The sequence below is a fragment of the Crotalus tigris genome, unplaced genomic scaffold, assembly GCF_016545835.1.
Source record: "Crotalus tigris isolate CLP2741 ecotype Arizona unplaced genomic scaffold, ASM1654583v1 scf7180000017685.4511686, whole genome shotgun sequence".
NCBI classification, from domain to species: domain Eukaryota; kingdom Metazoa; phylum Chordata; class Lepidosauria; order Squamata; family Viperidae; genus Crotalus; species Crotalus tigris.
The window spans coordinates 3365465-3387246 of NW_024096565.1; the positions used below are offsets into that span (position 1 = coordinate 3365465).

Consider the following 21782-nt stretch of genomic DNA (forward strand, 5'->3'; position numbering starts at 1 on the left):
GGCCTGAAAAAGTTTGGGTTCCAGTGTCCTAGATTCTTTGACTGTTAGAGTTATCCACCAAATGTAAATGTTTTGTACAGGATGACAGAATAGATGCTGAGCTAGTACATTGATTAGTACAATGTCAAAGCCTTACTACCTTTCACGATTACTGAGAAATAGCAAAAAGCTCTTGTACTACATTCAGAGTTTATTTATTTAACAAAATCTCTATAGCTGTCTAACTCAAAGGAAATGATTTTAGGTGGCTTACAAGGATTAAAAATATAGAAACCCACAACATATAACACTCAGTACCTGGATAAACAATAACCCCACTCATGGGGGAAAAAACCACATTAACAACAGCAGAGTCCATCTGCCCACCTGATCCAAAGACAGGCAAGTCTTCAGTGTCTTGAGAAAAGCTCAAAATTGGAGCCATCCAAATCTCTGGGAGATTATTCTTCTATAGGGCAGGTGCTGCCACTGAGAAGGAACAACTGTGGAGTCCTAAAATATGGTATTGTACTAGGTCTAGTGGAATAAGCCAAAACAATGGGAGAAGTGGTCCCACGGGTAGCCTGGCCTTATGCCAGGAAGGATTTTATCAGTGATCATCAGCACTTTGAAATAGACCAACAAGCCTGTTGGAAACTAGCACAGCTCGCAAAGTAGTGGTGGTATATAGTCATCATGTGAGATGCTGCTGCATTTTCTGAGTGTTCTTGAAGAGAAACCCCATGTAGAATACATTATAGTAATCCAAATGGGAAATGACTAAAGCCTGAATCACCATAATACTTGTTTGGGAGGAAAAATCGTTTTTAAACCAAAAAAATCAAGTATTTTTAACCAAATGGTTTGCAAAACATTTGACACTTTTAAAAAAATCCTCTAAGAATATACAGTAAAATGCTAATAAACTGATATACATAATCTAAGAATAAATTGTATGTTTAATTCAATAATTGTTAAATCTTCTCATAATGGAATAGTGAATGAATGAAGTGAGAAACCCCAACCCAAGCAAGAAGACTACCCCAAAATTATACACCATAGGGAGCAAACAGTTTCTAAAAAATGACCCCAAATATGGAAGAAAACCAACACACCCAAATTGAACACAATAGGGTATAATCAACCTGACCCTATATATCAACCTAAAGAAGAACAATGGAAACTTTTAGAAGAAAACAACAACCAAGAGCAAAGCCTCTACTATCTACGTAGCCCACCCCAATAAAACCTCTCTGAAATTGAACAATCACTCATAGCCTCCCATGGAAGAAATAGTGAAGAGCAACAAAAATGATCAGGGGGCTGGAGGCTAAAACGAACAAAGAACAATTACAGGAATTGGACATGTCTAATCTAAAGAAAAGTGGACTAGGGGTGACATGAGAGCCCTGTTCCAATATTTGAGAGGCTCCTACAAAGAAGAGGGGGTCAACTTATTCTCCAAAGCACCAATAGACAAGAAAAAAAACCAACCAAGGAGAGAAGCAACCTTCACTAAGGATAAATTTCCTAACGTTGAGAGCAATTAAGCAATGGAATAATTTGTCTTCAGAGGTTGGGGGAGCTCCATCACTGAAAGCTTTCAAAAAGAGACTGAACAATCATTTGTCTGAAATGATACAGTCTCCTGCTCAAGCAAAGGGTTGGACTAAAAGAGCTCTGAGCTCTCTTCCAACTCTATTATTCTATGTTCTATGAAACAAACCAACATTATTACAGATGCCTTGACCAAGATAAGACTGATTTAATATGATTTAAATGATGGTGGACAAGATGGGACCAGGATGGTTGTTTCAAGTTACACCTTTTGACTTTATATGCAGCCATAAAGCTTTTTAATTGATATTGATTTGATTATTTGCCATCAAGTTATTTTTTACTCCTAATAACCACATAAATAGATGTTTTCCATGATGATCTATCCCTAACCTTTCAAATTTCTCAACAATGTATTCATCACCAGTGAAACTGAGTCTATCCACTTTGCTGCTGGTTCTCCTTTTCTTCTCTTTCCTTCTTTCCAACATTAGAGGTTTCTCCTGATTTTTGCAAAGTGTATCTAAAATAGGATAAGCTTGTTCATTTGTGTCTTGATAGGGGAACTTTGGATTGATTTGTTGGATATTCTGTCAATTACTTTTCTTGGCTATCCATGGTATTCTTAGGAATCTTCTCCAATATTAAAGTCTAATATTTATATCAAGTGCCACATATATGGATACACCACACTGTATGTATTTAAGAGTGTGGGGGGGTTAAAATTGGCTTATACTGTTTAGATATTAATATTTAATTCAAGAACATGTTTTGCACTAGCTATATATGTATTTGCTCTATATTCGTTGTTTATCTTGCTTTTGACAAAAATCTCTCAAGCAACTTTCAAAAAGGGAAAGCATGGAGGACAAAGAAATCACTTTGCCAATAGGCAGAAGGAATTTCCCTTACAATATGTCTTGTTTTAAGAAAGATATTGGTAACTGGGGAGCAGATATTTTTCTTCTGCTCTGCAACTGACAGCTAGACCTAAATGTTTTCAGGAATAAAGAAAACACATTCTTGCAACTACTCAACCTTTACCCCTTGCTGCAATGCAAAACACAGTCTTTGGGACTGCAAATATTTCTTTTTCTTCATCTCAGAGATTTGATCAGAAGCCGAGGTCTTTTTCTTGGGAGAGTTAGTATGCCTATAAGCACATTTCTCATGCTACAAGATTAGAGACATAACAGTAATTCCAAGAAATTCTGCTTAGGCTCCTTTTGTCCTTTTCTGTTCCCACAGGTGGCCTTTACACTCCTTTTTGATCTGGAAGCTCTCCTAAAGATCTGGTGCCTGGGATTTACTGGATACATCAGTTCATCTCTTCATAAATTTGAACTGCTCCTGGTTATTGGAACTACTCTTCACATTTATCCAGTCCTCTATCATTCACAGTTTACATACTTTCAGGTAGACTGCTAATTTCCACTTCAGTCTACCAGAGGAAAATATTATTTGAAGTCACTCCAAAAAGGGTCTAACTATTATTGATGTTTATTAATTTATTTTATGGTTTTATTATTTTCATTTTCAGCATGATGCTCACCTGTCAAATAGATATTTCTTACTGAATTATCATATTTGTTGTAGCAATACACTTTTTTTATAATTGAATCCAAAGCACCTTAAAATTTACATGCCACCTTTTAATTTCACTTGAAAGATTTTCAACTTCAACCATAGCTTTTGAGATAGCTAAGCTCTCAATGAGCTAAAATGCAAAAATACAGTCTAATCTAAAAGCCAATAATCAAAATCATTAAATAAAATTTATTTTTCTTTTGAGCTTCTGAAACATCCCATACTTCCACACTGCCTGCATGGCTTGGTCCATCCAGGTTTTGTAGTCTTCTTCCCCAGCTGATACAGACTGTGTCCCAGAAAAGATTCTCAGCAGCATTTTTATTATAGAAAATTGGAAAGAGATAATTTTGAAGATGATCAGAAGAGCCAAATTAATTTAATGGATAGGTTATCTAGTAGCCTACCTATGGATATTCAATAGCCTATGGATGCCAGAAGAACAGGGGGAATGAAAATATAAATATATCAGAAATAATTACAGAGTCCTCAACTTACAAACATTTGTTTAGTGACCATTCAAATTTAAGATGGTGCTGGAAAAAAATTGACTTGTGGACAGACCTCGCACTTACAAACATTGCAGGGGCTCCACGGTCACATGATTGCGATCTGGGTGCTTGACAACTGGCATTTATTTACAATGGATCATGTGTCCTGGGGTCATGTGGTTGCCATTTGCAACTTTCCCGGATGATTTCTGACAAGGAAAATGTGTGGGTGAAGCCATTTAATGACCACAGTGATTTGCTTAATGACCCATGGCAAAAAAAGATCGTAAAATCGGGCGTGATAATCACTGCATTATTTAGCAACAGAGTTTCTGGTTCTGATTGTGGTCCTAAGTTGAGAACTACCTATATTGCAGCCAAAATCACAAAATAAAGTAGTTAAAATAACTGTTTCCCTTCATAATGATCATCATCCATGTTTTGAATAATTTTGGGATTATCCTTTCTAATAAAATGGTATTTGTGCATGTGTGTGTATACATACTGTACATTCATACATACATTTACACAATAGAAAAGCAAAAATCTTTTTTTAATATAATGTATAAATTGAAGGAGCTAATCATCTCTCATTACTGATGGAAATATAAGTATGTAGCTTTTTTCAGATATACAAACATACTCATACACTCATATATAATCTTAATGGTGAAATAAGAAACATCATATGTTGGAGAGGGATAAATTGATTACAGTTTCCTGCTTCTAATCCTCAAAAAAATTCAAGCCATACTCAAATAAAAATACGGACTTGTGAAGGATACTGTTTGATGTCTGTCCTGTTTCTCTCTTGATGAAAACAAATGGGCTTGTAAGCTGGTTTCTGGAAAGATTAATTGGATACTTAAATGTCAATTAAGGTAATATAGGTATTGGTAGAAGCACCCACAACAAAATACTTAGCAGAACATTAGTCAAGCATGAAACAACTTGTTTTTAACATTTAAAGAAAAACTGGATAGTTTCATCTATTCTGATTAAAGTATATACACAAATATTGATTGACTGACTGATTAAAATTCAATTAACTTAGGAGGCATGACACTTAGTGTGACATGGAGATGTTATTTGCAGGTTGCGGATTATCCCATATGTACCCCACTTTCTCAGAATGGGGAGAAACAGAGTTTCAGTCCTTGGGTGAAGATTGGGATTTAGGAATGTTTAAGAGGGATTTTTTCATTATTATTGTAACCCTTTCCTGAATCTCCCATATATAATATATTTTTATTTGTTTCTTTTTTTAAAAAAAATGTAAATGTTTGGGCTCACCTGCTCTACTTATAATATCATCAGACGTATTGTAGACATACCCTCTACTCCTTTAAAGCCAATGTTAATGTAAGAGACCCAGTCACAAAAGACGTACATACATACATATAGTACATACATACATACATACATATATACATACAGGAATTAGAAGAGATTTCAGTATAACTGTCATTCAGGGGTAGATGAGCTGATGTCCTCTGAATGTTACACTTTTTTGGCTATGCTGACTAAGGCTCAAAAGAAGTTAAGATGAAAACTTTAAGTTGTCCCACCCTGCAAACTCTTTAGTTTTCAAGTAAGAATCAAGATAGAATTGCAGAACCTCTCGCAATTCTGTAACAATAATTCTTGAAAAATTTCAGTTTAACATAGAGTTCTGACCTAGATTTTTGTATAAATTGCTGTCTGTTTCTGGAAGTTACTATTGGTTATTTAATTTGGTGTTCCTTCTTTTCTTTCATGTTTCTATGAATGAGAGAGAAAGAAATGAACTATAATTCACCTTCGATTTCAATTCTATGAATATAGAAACATTGAAAGTTTGGCCATCAACTTGAAATTATGTAAAATAATACATTTAATCAATATAGATCTTATTACTTAGGAAAGCATTTAAACTAGATGATTTGGAAAGCTGAATAGTGTGAACAGAGTATCCCTTCCCCAAGCATTAAAACAGCCACACTCTTTGGAAGTGTCATAAAATTGTTTCAAAGTCCAGCTGTCACTCCCAAGAATTCTAGCGAAGTGAAACAGCAGAGCAAAGACATGTACAGAGTGCCAGGGGAGCTTCAGATTAGCTGAGAAGAACTTTCAAGGGGCAAAGAGTTTAAGTTTCTTAAATACAGTACTTTGCACTTCTTTTGAATGTTTTGCACATCCCTAACACTGTAGTCAACCATTCCATCTATATTTTTCAAGCTATATGCCATGGGTGTTATTAGAAAAAGAACCAATTTATTTCATTTGTCAACCTGCAGCTACATCAGCTAAAAAAAATGTTTCCTTTCTCTCGGCAGGTACTTAGAGTTGTTCGACTTATAAAGATTTCTCCTGCTCTGGAAGATTTTGTATACAAGATTTTTGGACCTGGAAAAAAGCTTGGGAGTTTAGTTGTATTTACTGCCAGTCTATTAATTGTAATGTCAGCCATTAGTTTGCAAATGTTCTGTTTTGTGGAAGAACTAGACAGATTTACTACATTTCCAAGGGTAAGTTAAAAATTCCATTGCAACCAATCAGATTATGGCTGTTTAAAAACAGCTTTATACTTTAATCCTATTAATGCCAGTTCCTAGTCTTCTGTGAAAAAATATTTTGTTGTTCTTGTGTGATATGTTGAGTTTATTTATTTTGCTATGACCTTTGGTTATCTTACTTAGTCTGTTTTTCTTTCACATCAAAATGGCCCTGGTCAGTTGATAGGAATAGCTCTATGTAACTATGTAATTATGAATGTATTTGTTAGATTTTATACATCCTCTCCCCAAAGAGTTCTGAATAAAACAATGTATTGCTAATAAAGGAGAATATTTGTAGCTCAGGGTTGACATGAGGGGTCATTGGTGCTCTCTGAGCTTGCTTTTTTTCTTGCAGACGTTTCATTACCCAAACTAGGTAACATCATCACTGCTGCTGATGTTACCTCGTTTGCATAATGAAAAGGCTGCAAGAAAACAAGCAAGCTCAGAGAACACCAAGGACCACTCAAAGCAATATGTACAGGATTTTTATTGCCAGATGCCAAGTCCTAATAGCTTTTGGGATGTATACAACAATATTTCTATGCATGTTTTCCTATTGGAGGTCAACAATAAAGTTGGCCAAACTCTAAAACTCAGGGAGCATGAAGACACCAGGTCTGAGAAGGCAAAATAAAAACTGTATCTTAAAGATTCGTTTGTAAGAAAAGATTTCTTGTAAGATCTTAATTATTGACTCTAAAATATAAAGGAAAATAGCTTTGTGTGCATAAAGTTCACTCAGGATTAACAGATGATTAGATTTATCCATGATGTTTAATTCTACTCAGAGTAAAACCACTTAAATTTATCAAAGTCTGTGTTTCCAAGGATATGCCTTTAATCATATCAGAACCATAGGTTCTACATTTAGGCAAGAAAAACCAAATGCACAGGTACAGTATAGGATAGATGGTACCTTGCTAGATAGTAGTAACTGTGAGAGGGGTCTCTAAGTCCTAGTGGACGATCACTTAAATATGAGCCAACAGTGTGCTGCAGCTGCGAAAAAAGCCAACACAGTTCTAGACTGCATTAATAGAGGGATAGAATCAAGATTATGTGAAGTGTTAATACCACTTTATAAGTGGTAAAGCCACACTTGGAATACTGCATCCAATTTTGGTCTGGGACCAGAGATTTACTTTTCTGAGCTTTCAGACTCATGCAAGAGTCCATCTTCAGGGAATTTATCTCTACTGAAATATGTGCTTTGCACTATTCAGTGAGTCATTTTTATATGGTGCCTTCCTATTGGCTGATTGGTATATTGAGGGCTGACAAGGGGCTGTCACCTGTATTCTACTGCTTCTGAAATGTTTTTGATGTATGGCAGGGTGAGCCATATAGTTGGTTTTGTTACCTTCTTTTTTCTTTTCTTTCCTTTGCTTTTTGTTCAAGCATCTTGTAATAAATGCTTGTGGGTACCCATTCTGCCTGAATTATTCATGTAGGAACCTTCTCTCCAATTGTTTAACTTCCTATTATTGCTGTTTCTTATTTCAACGCTGTTGATTAGGTCAATTAAATTGGAATAAATAAAAGGATATGATAGTTATATGTAAGAATTGATAGTATCTATTTTTAGTTAGAGCAGAAAGATAAGCAAAATATATCATTCCTATAATTCTGAATAAAGGAAAGTTTATTTTCCAATTTAAAAACTATAATTGAACCTGAAGATGCAAGTTTGCTCTTTTGTTGCTCTAGGAAAATGATCATTTCTAGACTGAAAAGTACAGTTTTCAACAAATTCTCCAGCTTATTAAACACAAATCAATGTACATGTGAAATTACTAGGTAAATATAGATAGAAAGAAAGGTCTTACTTCCAAATTAAAATTTAAAAATAATTAACTAAAAATACAGATTTTTTCCCCCTAAAGATATAAACCTTGTGAATACAATTTTGTCATTGGGAAATTCTTTAGACTTTTAAATCACATTTGAGATTTTTTTAAAACTATTTTATTTTATTCAAAAGATTAAAAACCAAAATCCAAAAGAAAAGAATTGAACAGAAACAGAACAAAACTAAACAAAAACATTGAAAAAATGTGAATTAAAAAATCAAAAACATATATTATCTCCCCTAGCTGAGCACTGAAAAATCTATTGTAACAATAATAGCTTCTCCCCTTGCAAAGCAAGTCCAGAATTTATAAGCTCGTACATCTATTTGCAATCCAATTGACCTGTCATACATTACATATGTCAAAGGAAAAATAGTTAACATTTGAGGCTTTTGAGGCTAGCATTGCCTGTCACAAACTCCTGATTAGAATCACCTACTTACTTTATGTCTCTTTTAGCTTGGAAATTTGTCATGTGGGAATTTCTTTCCTTACTTCTATTTCAGCAGAAGATTAGTAAATGTTGTGCTGTAGCATGGTTTTTGTTGTATGTTTTTAAAATCTCATTCACATCTTTCCATTTTGCACAGTAAGAAGGATTATATTTAAAACGCCTAATGAATAGAAAATTAACATACTAACAATGAGGTGTGGCAAAACTTTAGATTTTTTTTTACCAGCAGGATATTAAAACAAAATACAAAATAATTCAGAAATAATATATCCCACCATTTCTTTAAAATGGTGGTGTTTTGTTAATATCCTCGGGGCTATCGCTTTATTCTAATGTCAATACTGTATCACAATGTCTTCTGCCACTCCCTACCTTTCCAACAAGCTGCTGGGAATTCTTTTATGATTAGTTCTTAATACGCCATTTATTTTAATTGCTTTTTTTTAAAAAAAAAAACACCTCTTTTTTGTTTTTCTACTTTGTCGACTTAAAGTCACTATAACAGAGAAATGTATGTATTTTAAAAGAAGTATAGAGCTAGATTCTAGGTGAATGAAGTAGAAGAATGCTGCTGATTTTTGTTCCATAAATGTAAGAAAATAGAACTCAGGTTCACATTGAAAATGGTTTTCCAGATTTTTCTCTGAGTTCAGTTCTGGGCCTGGCTCAGAGTAACATCCTTCTTGTTTAATAGATTATAGCAGTATTTCTCAACCTGGGCAACTTTAAGATGTATGGACTTCAACTCCCAGAATTTCCCAGCCGGCATGGAGAATTTGGCTGGCTGGGGAATTCAGTGAGTCGAAGTCCACACATCTTAAAGTTGCTCAGGTTAAGAAACATGAGTCTACAGTTATAGAAAATTGCCACCTAGAATCTTCTGGAATGGGTAGCCATATTGAATCAAATAATGAAAGTTCCTGTAGGTCTTCACATATCAGACCAGTGGCAGCAGAAGACTTTTGCATATCGATACACTCATTATGGACAAATGTTTTGGGTTCCTTGGTGAAAGGGAAGAGGAAGACAGACATTTTAGCTGGGCACAGAAAGCACAGTCTCATTCCCTTCTAAGTACAGGCAAACTTAAAATGGTCAGCATGTTCTGACATGCAATCTTGCTCTAGATGCCAAAAGACTTAGCTGAAAGAGAACAATTGATTATCACTTCCATTAATGTTACTGAAGTACAAGCCCTGTAGAAACATTATATGTTTTTAAGAGAAAAAGAGAGAAAAGGCAGACCACTTTTATTTCCTAATGCCTCTAAATTCCATGCTTTCACGTGGTTTCTTGACAAACAGGACATAAATAGAAGCTTATAGTTGCCATGGCTACCATCTACAGCATTCTCTAGCCCATTTTTCTCAGATTGCAAGGTCTCATATTTTGTTTTCAGGTAAATGGGGGCTTTTAAAATCCAATTTTGTAATGGGTACTATTTCTTCTTTTCCCTTTTGCTTGATGTTTAATTGTTGAAATTATGGTTGAACTAAAAATGTGAACATGCCTTGCATTTTTAAACTGTTCTAGAAACTTAGTATTTTTGTGCATTGTGCTTTTGTTGAAGAAGAAAATTTTATGGGGCACACTTATTTCAGGAAATATAAATTAATATTTTGATTAATATCACACTCAAAGATGTGAGCCTCCCCTAAAAAAAAGAAAGAAAACTAAAAAAAAATGAGATTTTTTTTCTGATTTCTTCCAGAGGCATTTTTTTAAGAAAATGGAAATAATATATTTTAAAAGACCCATTTTTAATATCCTTGCTTTAAACAACACATGAAGTGGTTAAAATATGAAATAAATATATACCAAATATAAAAATAGACCACAGAAATCAAGAATCTTGTCTCAGGATAGGCAAATATCCATTCTTCAGGAATTTATGAAAATTATAAAATGTTATAAAAATGCAGAATCCAAGACTAAAACTTCTGATAGTACTTTAGATTCAAAAAATGAGACTGACTAGATAATGTTTAATATGATGGGAATGTATATTTTGTTCTCTCCTTCATTTATTTCCTTTATATTAATATTTTCTGAATCTATTAGTTGTGATCAAATATGGATGTCAAAAAGTCAAGATGGCAGTCACAACCATATAATCAAAGCCCCGGCCATTTTATCTGTGCATTACCACAAACAACTTATTTGATAACATATCTGTGACCTCTATCTTGACTTTTTTGACCCCATTGTTCAGACAGTGATCCAAAGACTGAGGAAAGAAGTCTGATGATACCAGGACATAAAATAAGTTCTAACTTTTCCATGATTTGATATTAGAGATGGTGCATTGATTAAGGGAGAAAAATATTCTTTTTCTTAGCTATTGATACTTAATATTTGACAAATTATACATTGCAGCTAAAAGTAAAAAAGTTGCTGTTGAACAGCCATGATGAGTAGCATTAACTAAACTTAAAAACAATTAGAATAAATCTGAAGGGTTCTTCACACATATATACTGTACACACACAATTTAATTAAAAAAACCCTCTATTTGCATAAATCTGCAGGTCTCATTTTCACAGCTGTTGGTTGTTCTGACAGCAAGATAGCTACATTTCTGATTCCTTTTAGCATAACTGGTGGGAAGTATATCTTTCAACTAAAAATATCTTGCTCTGAAAGAAAGATTGCTACTTTCCAAAGTTAAAATCACTGTATACAGCCATATTATCTTAAAACCAATGTTTTTCCAATGCAGAGGTTGTCACTTACAGGAAACATCCTGGAACACTGTTAGAATGAATCATATTATAAATGGTGATTTTGATTTTCTTAGACAAAAAGATGATACTTTTTTAAAAAGTTCAAAAATAGCTGCTGTTCCATTTAATACCAGAACCAGATAGTTACTACCAAGAAATAATGTAAATGATATTAGTCTTCTTTTTTTCTATGTCTTACTATGTGAGGTATTCAGATCTGTGGAAGAATTTAGACTACTGTATGTTGGTTTCACTGTGAATCACATTATGATCTGCATTCAAATGCACATACAGCGTTGAGTTCAGACTTAGTGTTTAACATCTGAATGAAGGCTTTTATGATCATCTGAATATCTGTGGCATACTAGAAGCTATAAATCTGAGAATAGAAACTGGAGAACGTTTTTCTCTATCTGAGGAAAAACACTGATGAAATATAGTCTGCTAGCCATAGATACCTTTAAGAATGGTACTAAATTGTGGTTTTACAACTGTACTTCTAAAATTCAGTGGTGCTCCTTGGTTTTTACAAAGGTTTATTGCTGTGACATGTTTCGGATTAAAATACATGCTAATGATATGATGTGGGGTTTTTTGGAGGGGTTAGAAACTCCTGCTAATAAACAGAAGCATGCAGTTTCTACCAATAATACCATCAGAGCAGTGTACCATCAATCAACTACTTGTCATTAACCAGATTGTCCCTACAATCCCAAGTCTGGTACTATTATGATGCTTGTTTGCTTATTTCAGTAAAGGATATCTAACTGGCTTGTTTGTTTATGTTTTGATATAGGCTTTCATGTCAATGTTTCAAATCCTGACACAGGAAGGATGGGTGGACGTCATGGATCAGACTCTCAATGCTGTGGGTCACATGTGGGCACCTGTTGTTGCTATTTATTTCATTTTATATCATCTTTTTGCTACCCTGGTAAGTTGCATGCACCATATGCATATATAAATTTTTGAAACATTTTTCATGCTGACTCATGAGTGCAAAACCAGGTCATCTAATGTAATATTGTCAGTAGACCTCCAAGGATACCAAATATATGTTTTATCACTTTATATTACATGCAAAGTAGATGCAGGGCAGAAACAGTACAAAGGAAGAATAGCTCTTTTCTCTGTTTCTCTATTGATCAGTTCTGCCATTCAATTGCTTCTGGGCATTTTAAGTTTACTTTCACAGAAGATAAAATTGTTAGGGAGAGAGCTGTCAGGAACAGGAGGAACTTTCTTTTGATTGATAGTTGCTTTTATCTATTATACCAATCGCAGATTAGGAGTTAGTATTTCCTAAGATAACTTCTACCTTTACCTAGTGTTGCCTTCCTACAATTTTTGGGCATTGGCAGAAGCCTTCTTCATTGCCTTGAATTGTCACATGCCCTGCTTAGAGATACTCAGCTGTTGAGTTAGAGTTTGGGCATCACTTTTAATTTTATTATATGAATGTTTTGCATTTTAATAGCATTAAATAGGATTGTTTTAGCTATGGTGGCATAGTGGTTAGAATGCAGTATTGCAGGCTAATTCTACCAACTGTTAGCAGTTCGATCTTCACTGGCTCAAGGTTGACTCAATCTTCCATCCATCTAAGATTGGTAAAATGAGGACCCAGATTGTTGGAGGCAATATGCTGGCACTATAAACCACTTAGAGAGGGCTGTAAAGCACTATGAAGCAGTATATAAATCTAAGTGATATTGCTATTGCTATTGCTGGTGCTTCGAATAAAGATTGCTACTTAGGTCCCAGGAATGGATACTCATTTAGGGAAATATGTACAGAATTGTTTGGCAGAGCCAACTTACCTTTTGAGCTCTTGGATTTTCACTTGTCAATAAAGACAACTATGTTAATTCTTGGAAAGAATCTGGAGTTTAGACCTGTAACATGTGGTGATCTGTATTTACAAAAAATTCAAGGTGTTTTTAAACAAGACCATGCTTCCTCTTTAATCTAATAGAGTAATTATTAATATTCTGGATAACAACAAAACAGGGATCATAATGAAGCAAGAACATGCATTTATTTATTTATTTATTGTAAAAAAATTATTTTCAATTTTACATTACATTCATAAAAAATACTTCAGATAAAGAGTAAAATAAATTTATACACACAACTTTCGGTATTGCTCACCCATTTCCCCCAACCCGCATCCACCCTCTAACCTCTTCTCTCACTTCCCTCTTTCCCTCTTCTTCCTCACTCTCCCCCTCTCCTCCTTCTCCTCAACCTTCCTACTTACTTCTCCCCTTCCTCCTGTCTTCTCACTCCGGATGGAGTCCAAGGGAAATGCCCGAGCAATTCCTCTCTCGAAATTAAAACATAAATATTAAATACAATAAAACTATTTCTACTTATCTGAGCTATTTAACCTCCAACCCATCCTCCCCCCACCCCCCTCCCCCTACCCCCTACCCCCTCCCCGACTTCCCAGAGCCAAGTACAGGGTTATACAAACATATTAAACATAATCTATTTAAGTTTACTAATTATACAATAACCAAAATCATACTAACCCTTAACTCTCTTCAAACTTTAACATAATTTTATAAACAAATCCATTACTCATAAAATAAATGAAACTTTGTAGTTCCATATTTCTTCTGAACATATTCTATCCATCTTGTCCATACAATAACATATCTCTCTTGTGAATGGTCCTTTAAATAAGCAGAAATTTTAGCCATTTCTGCTAAATTAGAAACCTTAAATACCCATTCTTCTAAAAAAGGCAGAGAGTCTTTCTTCCAATATTGACCCACCAATAATCTTGCTGCTGTTATTAAATTCAACATTAAAATAGTTTCTTTAGCATCAAAATCCACAAAAATACCCAAAAGAAATAACTGGGGAGTAAACTTAATCTTTCTTTTAAAAACCTTTTGAATGTTCCACCAAATCATAATCCAAAAGACTTTAATATTTTTACAAGTCCACCAAACATGGAAATAGGTTGCATCCAAGCAACCACATCTCCAACATTTAGGTTGCAGAACATGCATTTATTATGCAAAGATTTTCTATAATTTCATTGCATTGCAGTCTTCCCATAGCGGTAATTAAATAGAAAGCTAATAAATGACTTGGGGCAACAGCTGATAATTAGGGGTTAGTGTTTTTGTATTTTATGATGTCCAAATTAGCACATGAAAAATGTCATGCTATGCTATACTAACATAAGAGCAAACCAACAATTACTTTGATAAATATATATAGATGTAAATATATAAATATATACATAAATAAAGAGATATGGATATATAGATATAAATAAAAACTATGATGTTCTGTTCCCAACATATTTTGGAGCAGTTTGCTGAAGCCAAATGACCTCTATATTGCAGAACACATTGAAGGGATGCAATTTTAGCCAATGTTCATTGCTTTACACTTCTGGTATGTAGAATAGGTGCTTTTTTATAAGAAAGGAAGTCTCCAATCCAGTGGAACATATGTGAAAAAAAATCTCATTAAACTGAAGAAACATAAGGATTGATGGTATTATCTAGTGCAGTGGTTCTCAATCTTTTTAATGCTGCAACCCCCAACCGGTCGTAAGTCGAGGACTACTCAACCAGTCATAAATCGAGGACTACTCAACTGGTGCAGCACCGTTTGCAGAATGGGACTTTTGGCGGGCTCAGCAGGGCAGAGACAGCCTGGACAATTCCTATTGGCTTTTGAAAGCCAATAGAATTAGACTCTATTCAAGAGAGTCTATTCTATTGGCTTTCAAAAGCCAATAGAATAAAAGGGAGTAGCACAGCTAAGGAAAAGGGGGAAAAAATGGCGGACTGCATTGTTTGGCGACCCCCGTGAAATGGTCGTTCGACCCCAAATGGGGTCCCGACCCACAGGTTAAGAACCACTGATCTAATGCAAGTCTGGCGATTGCAACAACAGCTTCCTCTACCAAGTTCATTTAGTTCATTAAGGGAAGGATTATTCCCTTTTTTGACCTAAAGTATAGTTATCTAGACAGAATTTGAGTTTTCTAGAACTTTCTAGAACTTATATTCCTTCTATCCCCTTCTAAGGAGTACAGATTTTCCTGCATCCCTTTCCAACATATATGTTATCCCAGGATGTTCATATTCATACATTAATGTCTGTGCATATACATGTATGTATGCATACCTTAATAATATCACTATTTAGAGGTTGTTGGTCAGGGGAGGAGAGGGGACAAATGCTGAAAACTACCTTATGCAAGTTCCAACCCATTTGCATGGACATCATGACATCACAGGTAATATGAAAGGGGCAGAATTTGCATCAAGATGGCCCGACAATACTATTATCATTTTAACAAAAGCTCTAGAACCTGAGAATGCCCTGTCATGATTACAGCATTTATCAGTTCTGTAAAACTTCAGTAACCATGACAAAAAAAAGCTCTAGGAAATTGTGACAGGGACACAAGCAATAAAGCAGCAGGAAAACATTGCAACAAATGATAACTTTCAGAACTCTGAATGAGAAGGCGGGTAAAGTTCAAAAGTGCTAATTGTATGCACTTGAAAACAGATTCTGTAGAGAGCTGAGAGAAATGAATAGTTTTCACAGCAGAGGCTAAGATAGAAGTTACATTTGAAAAGCAAAAACTGTGTTAGGAATGAAGTCTATTATTAAAACTCAAAAGGGGATGGTGAAGTTAAATAATAAGCTGAGGTTTAACTGTTCTTTTGTGATAATGCTCTAGATTTGTTTTTGACATTCAGTAAAAATCTTCCTTCTATGCCTGTCATTCTCAGCTGTAGAAATGGAAAACAATCTGCCTAAACTGCGCTGTATTTTGCACCCAAGGCACAATTCTTTGATCAAATCTTGGAACAGCTTTTCATTAAGTTTTTAGCTGGAGCAGTGGGCTGAAGGAGGGTGAACTATTATTGAGCAACATATATGCATACATGTATGTAGTGTACGTACTATATTTGTATATACATAAGCAATCCATAAAATCCATATCCAGATATCCAAATAGTCTAAAATATATTTCTTCATATTTACTTGATTAAAAGGATATTAACTTATTAAAATATTAAGTATTCAGTTCCATTTTTTAAATTTTGTAGATTCTGCTGAGCTTGTTTGTTGCTGTTATTCTAGACAACCTGGAACTTGATGAAGATCTAAAGAAACTTAAACAAGTAAGGTTGTTTATGTTGGATATTATTTATACTAAAACTGTACTGCAATACATTCTCTTCTCTCTTGAAAATATAGATGCCATCTTCAGAAAGTAAAATAAGAGATGTGTATAGCGTACTAAAACTTGATATGCCTAAATATTAAAGATCAATTGAAGAGGCTGGGGAAGGATATCCTATGTTTATATTTGTTGAGCATTGAACAATTCATTTTTAGTAGTGTTTAGCCCACTACTGTATCATAATTATCAAAATAATTACTTGAGAATCCAGGCAAGAGTATCATCTGACATTTCCTGAGAACATTAAGACATGTGATGTCGCAGTGGTTGGAATGGAGTATTGCAGACTAATTCTGCTGATTGCTGACTGCTAGCAGTTCGAGTCTCACCTGCTCAAGGTTGACTCAGCCTTCCATCCTTCTGAGGTCGGTAAAACGAGGACCCAGATTGTTGGGGGCAATATGCTGACTCTTTAAAAATCACTTAAAGAGGGCTGTAAAGCACTGTGAAGCAGTATATAAGTCAAAGTGCTATTGCTAATTGCTAATTACTATTGCTATTTATTTTCACTATAATAATATACTGTTTTCCACTGGAATGAAGATGAAGAATATGAACAGCATCAACACAAGAAAAGAAAATAATATTAAGCATAGGGGCAAAATCAAACCCAAGAAGAGGCACTGAAATACGTCAGAATGGTAGAGTAGGGCAGTAAAGCACTGTGAAGTGATACATAAGTCTAAGTGCTATTGCTATTCATATTGCTATGATGCACGTGGAAGGACAGACTGCACTTCCTTTCTCTGTAGATACATATAAATATACAATACAACTTAAGTCTAGCCATCTCTTGTTCAAAAATTAGCTAATCCCAAATAAGTGCCACCTTTGGAATTTATATACCATTAGCATAGAATCTGTCGGTTTCCTTCAGTTTGATTCCTAGGTGCAAACAGGGATGTTTCCTTTATGTATACAGGGACTGGTTATTTTCAGTTAATAATAAAAATAGACTTTTAACCTACTGCAGTTATGCAGAAGCTTTCCCATATAAACAAATAGGCCACAGCTATGTCATGGCAGATAGATATCAATAAGCAGTGCTTTCTAGACAAGGAAATGAAGTCATAGGAAAGGTTAACTGTTGGTAGATTGCTGGGAGGGAGGGACTATTTTGTTGAAAATACTTTTGGGTGAATGGGGAGAAAGTGCAATAATGAATATACCAGTACCATAGCTTTTCAAGTTTTATTAGCAGATGTGACATAGAAATATTTTTACGGTCTTTTTATGGTCTCCTTCTGTTAACAAATATTGAAGAGACTCACTTTTTTTCCCCTTTCTCAAACCTTCCAGAATTTAATACAAAATCATTTTTATATGATTTTGTATTATTTTACTGGAAGTCAGTCTTATTGGAGTGAATAACTCTGTATGTAAAGACACTGCCAGAATGTGAAATCACTGAAGCAACTTAAATGATTCAAAAAATAATGGAGTGCATGGCAAGTGTCTATTTCCTTGTAGAACTCTCATCCCCTCCACTATCTCCAGGGGTAAAAGGGCTTTAGAGAATAGCTATTACTGAATAGTTAACTTCAGTGGTAAACCTCAGATTGCAGGATGTATTTGCTGGGGTTTTTTTCTTCAGCACAAAACTCAGCATCATCCTAATGGGTTTTAGAACATTATAGTTTTCATTCTCATGGAGCAGAATTCTTAATGTATTTCTTCAGGGAATGTTTTCTTGCTTATGAATAGAAGAACAAACAATTTTATGAAGCACGATTTATCACTTAAGGGTGCTGAACTAAACCATAACCTCCTGTAAACCTTCAGAAATTAAATTTAAGTGCATACTTAAAAGTGAAATGCATGTTTTAGTAAAGGATAAATTTCAAATTAAATTATTTTAATCAAATGCAGTACTTAGGAAGTTGTAAATAGTCTACCAGTAATGCTGTCATTTTGTCAAAATGCATAAAGAATTTCACAAATATCAACCTAGTACATATTTCAGTATTAACAAAAATCATTTAATTCACATCTATACATAAAAGTGATCAGCATGAAAAGTAGATTATTGTTTCTTTGTTTCTTAAATGTTGCTATATGTTAAGCTGGTTAGTGTTTCTGATGGCATTGAAAGAAAAGAAAAGAAAAGAAAAGAAAAGAAAAAAGAAAATAAAAGAGCTGTAATATCTTTAGGTAAAAGTGTTCTGTTACAGCATTCAGCTCAGATTTTTTTTTAAAAAGCTAGTGAAAGAACATGCTATTTTTATAAATTCTGCTAGACACTACTGCTGCCACTGGAGTTTTTACTTGATTGTCTAAAATTTAGATGAATATTCTCCAGGACTTCATAGCTTTGGGGATTTTTTTTTCCCTTGAATATTTTCTTGTGAACTCCTAGATCTTTCACGTATCAAAATAGTTTTGAAATGAAAACCAATCTAATACTTTTAGTAAGAATAATTACACAGAAATGGAAACAAAATAACTATTCTCCAAGGCACATGAAGACAAGACAAGAAGCAATGGATGGAAACTAATCAAGGAGAAAACCAACCTAGAACTAAGGAGAAATTTCCTCACAGTTAGAATAATTAACCAGTGGGATGAATTGCCTGCAGAAATTGTGGGTGCTCCATCACTGGAGATTCTTAAGAAGAGATTGGACAGCCATTTGTCTGAAATGGTATGGTGTCTCCTGTTTGGGTGAGGATTGGACTGGAGGACTACTGGCATCCCTTCCAACTCTATTATTCTGTTCTGTTACTTTGTTATTCTTTCTATGACCATGTATCCATCCCATCAAGCCCAAAGAAAATTCAGAATGGTATAGGACAGGGGTAGACAACCTTGGCTCTTTTATGACTCGTAGACTTCAACTCCCAGAATTCCTGAGCCAGCTGTGGTATGAGGTATAAATACCATAAAAATGAATCAGTAAATACACAAGCAGATAAAGAAATAAAATGTTTAGGAAATGAGGGGACATTTCAAATGTATAAGGTTTGATGATGAAAGATGATGTATTCCAACAATTGAACATTAATTGGATTAACGCTTTCCAAAAGAGCATGGGAGTCAGGGTGGGGCCTGAGTTGACTTTGTAAATATATCACTTGAGTACATTTCAATGCTGGATTGCTATTTAACATACAAACAGGAGGTTAATTTTCAGTTCTTCTCTTTCCTGCTATCTGTTTCATTGCCAGGTTCATAGAAATGTATTACCCAAAACTCAGAAAATGTTTGCAGGGATGGCTAATCCAACAATGGGAACTGCACTAAATGATTAGAAAGCACAACATAATATACAAGAACAGAATGGGCATAGCACTCATACAATCTGAACCTTAGCAGTGAGTAAGCAATTTGGCCTTAGAAGTGACAGTAAGGGTCCTGGGAAGACTGGATTTTGTAATTCTCATGGGAATGTCTTCTGGTTTTTCCTAAAAAGGTATCTTTAGATTTCTTCAATTAAATTAGGGGAAATATGGATATACCCATCCTAGTGGTGGGAGTTTGTAATCCTGCAACTAAGTGCCTTTGATCCCAATGATCTTTGTTTTCAAAGGTTGATCCAAAAGCACACAATAGATATGTATATGGTGTAGCTCTGTAAAGTTGGAGAAACTCTTGATCCAAATTCTGTAGCCATGGCTAACTGTAGAATTTTCTTGAGCATGCATATGAACTGCTCAGTTTCCCAAATAACGTAAGATCAGTAAAGAATAATTTTATGATGTTAACATTATTCCATACTGATCTCATGAAACATATATCAGTAGTCAGGAAAAAAAACTAGTAAAACTAGTTGAAAAGAAGCTGTGGGAACTCTTAATCACAATGTGCTTGTAGAATAAAAGAGAAGATTGTATGAGTGCTATGCCCATTCTGTTCTTGTGTATTATGTTGTGCTTTCTAATCATTTAGTGCAGTTCCCATTGTTGGATTAGTCATCCCTGCAAGCATTTTCTGAGTTTTTGGTAATACAAAAACTCAGAAAATGCTGAGGTGGCGCAGCAGTTAGAGTGCAGTACTGCAGGCCACTTTAGCTGACTGTGTTCAGCAGGTCAGCGGTTCAAATCTCACCAGCTCAAGGTTGACTCAGCCTTCCATCCTTCCGAGGTAGGTAAAATGAGGACCCAGATTGTTGGGGGCAATGTAAAATATATATACATTGCTTACTGGTGTACACTGCTTAGAGAGTGCTTGCACTTAAAGCGGTATATAAGTCTCATAAATAAATAAATTTCTATGAACCTGGCAATGAAACAGATAGCAGGAAAGAGAAGAACTGAAAATTAACCTCCTGTTTGTAAGTTAAATAGCGTTCCAGCATTGAAATGTACTCAAGTGATATATTTACAAAGTCAACTCAGGCCCCACCCTGACTCCCATGCTCTTTTGGAAAGCGTTAATCCAATTAATGTTTAATTGTTGAAATACATCATCTTTCATCATCAAGCCTTATTCATTTGAACTGTCCCTTCATTTCCTAAACATTTTATTTCTTTATCTGCTTATATATTTACTGATTCATTTTTGTGGTGTTTATACCTCATACCACAGCCAGAAAGGGTCTCAATAAAAAAGACAGTTTCCAAAGTGTTGGGCATTTTATCCTCAACATGAAGTCACTCAGCGTAGCTAGCCAGTTTTAGGAAAACTGTGCCTCTTAGTAAGAGCTCTTCATTCCAAATGCACCATTGATTTCAGACAGATCTGACCTTTTCAAAGACTGTATCATGTGGATTAAAATAGAATATATTCATGAGTTCCTGTGAACATTTTATTTGTCAAATATGTGTGTGCCTTTTTCATATATTTGGCTGTTTAACAAAATGACAAATACATCTTTGAAATGTGTAAATGTAAGTCCTCAACCCATGATAGTGACTCATAAATAAAATTGGAGAAAAGATGACATTGAAAAAAGTTACCTATTACTTAACTGGATATTCAAACTTATTAAAAACTGTTCCAGTCTTAGCTTATTTCTGTTGATATGGTTACATTCCATCCTGACAAAGCTTGCAAAATCAGTTTAGAATACTAACATTGGACTTGAACAATATTATTAAAATTGGAGTTAAATAGACTCCAGTAAGTATTATTAGTAAAATTATTATTTTATGTTGTTCAAATGTAATTGTAATTTCTGGCCATATCAAAATATTATTTAGAATGCTGGGATTTTTAAAAATCCCCAGTGTTCACTCCAGCTTTACAGATTGACTGAACTTGTTTCTCCTTCTCCATCTTGTTCTCCATCCTGCAATTTCCTCACATATGTCAGAAATCCTTTTGTCCAGTTTCTGGTAATTCAGTGTAGGATTGTAGCCTTTAAAAAAATTAGGAAAGTAAATAAATTTTGTCCTTTTCTTGCTATGCCCTTTTTTGCCCTATTTTTCAAGAT

The 21782-nt window shown here is 34.6% G+C and overlaps 1 protein-coding gene across 8 annotated transcripts in view; it reads left to right on the top strand.

Annotated features, from left to right (window-relative positions):
- Positions 1-21782, top strand: part of NALCN (sodium leak channel, non-selective) — a 222774-nt gene that overhangs the window by 159112 nt on the left and 41880 nt on the right. For all 8 annotated transcript variants that reach the window (XM_039337741.1, XM_039337739.1, XM_039337745.1 and 5 more), the window contains 4 exons: positions 2785-2952; positions 5930-6121; positions 11978-12115; positions 16275-16349. In XM_039337741.1, the coding sequence (XP_039193675.1) occupies positions 2785-2952; positions 5930-6121; positions 11978-12115; positions 16275-16349 (573 nt within the window). The remainder of the gene's footprint in view (positions 1-2784; positions 2953-5929; positions 6122-11977; positions 12116-16274; positions 16350-21782) is intronic.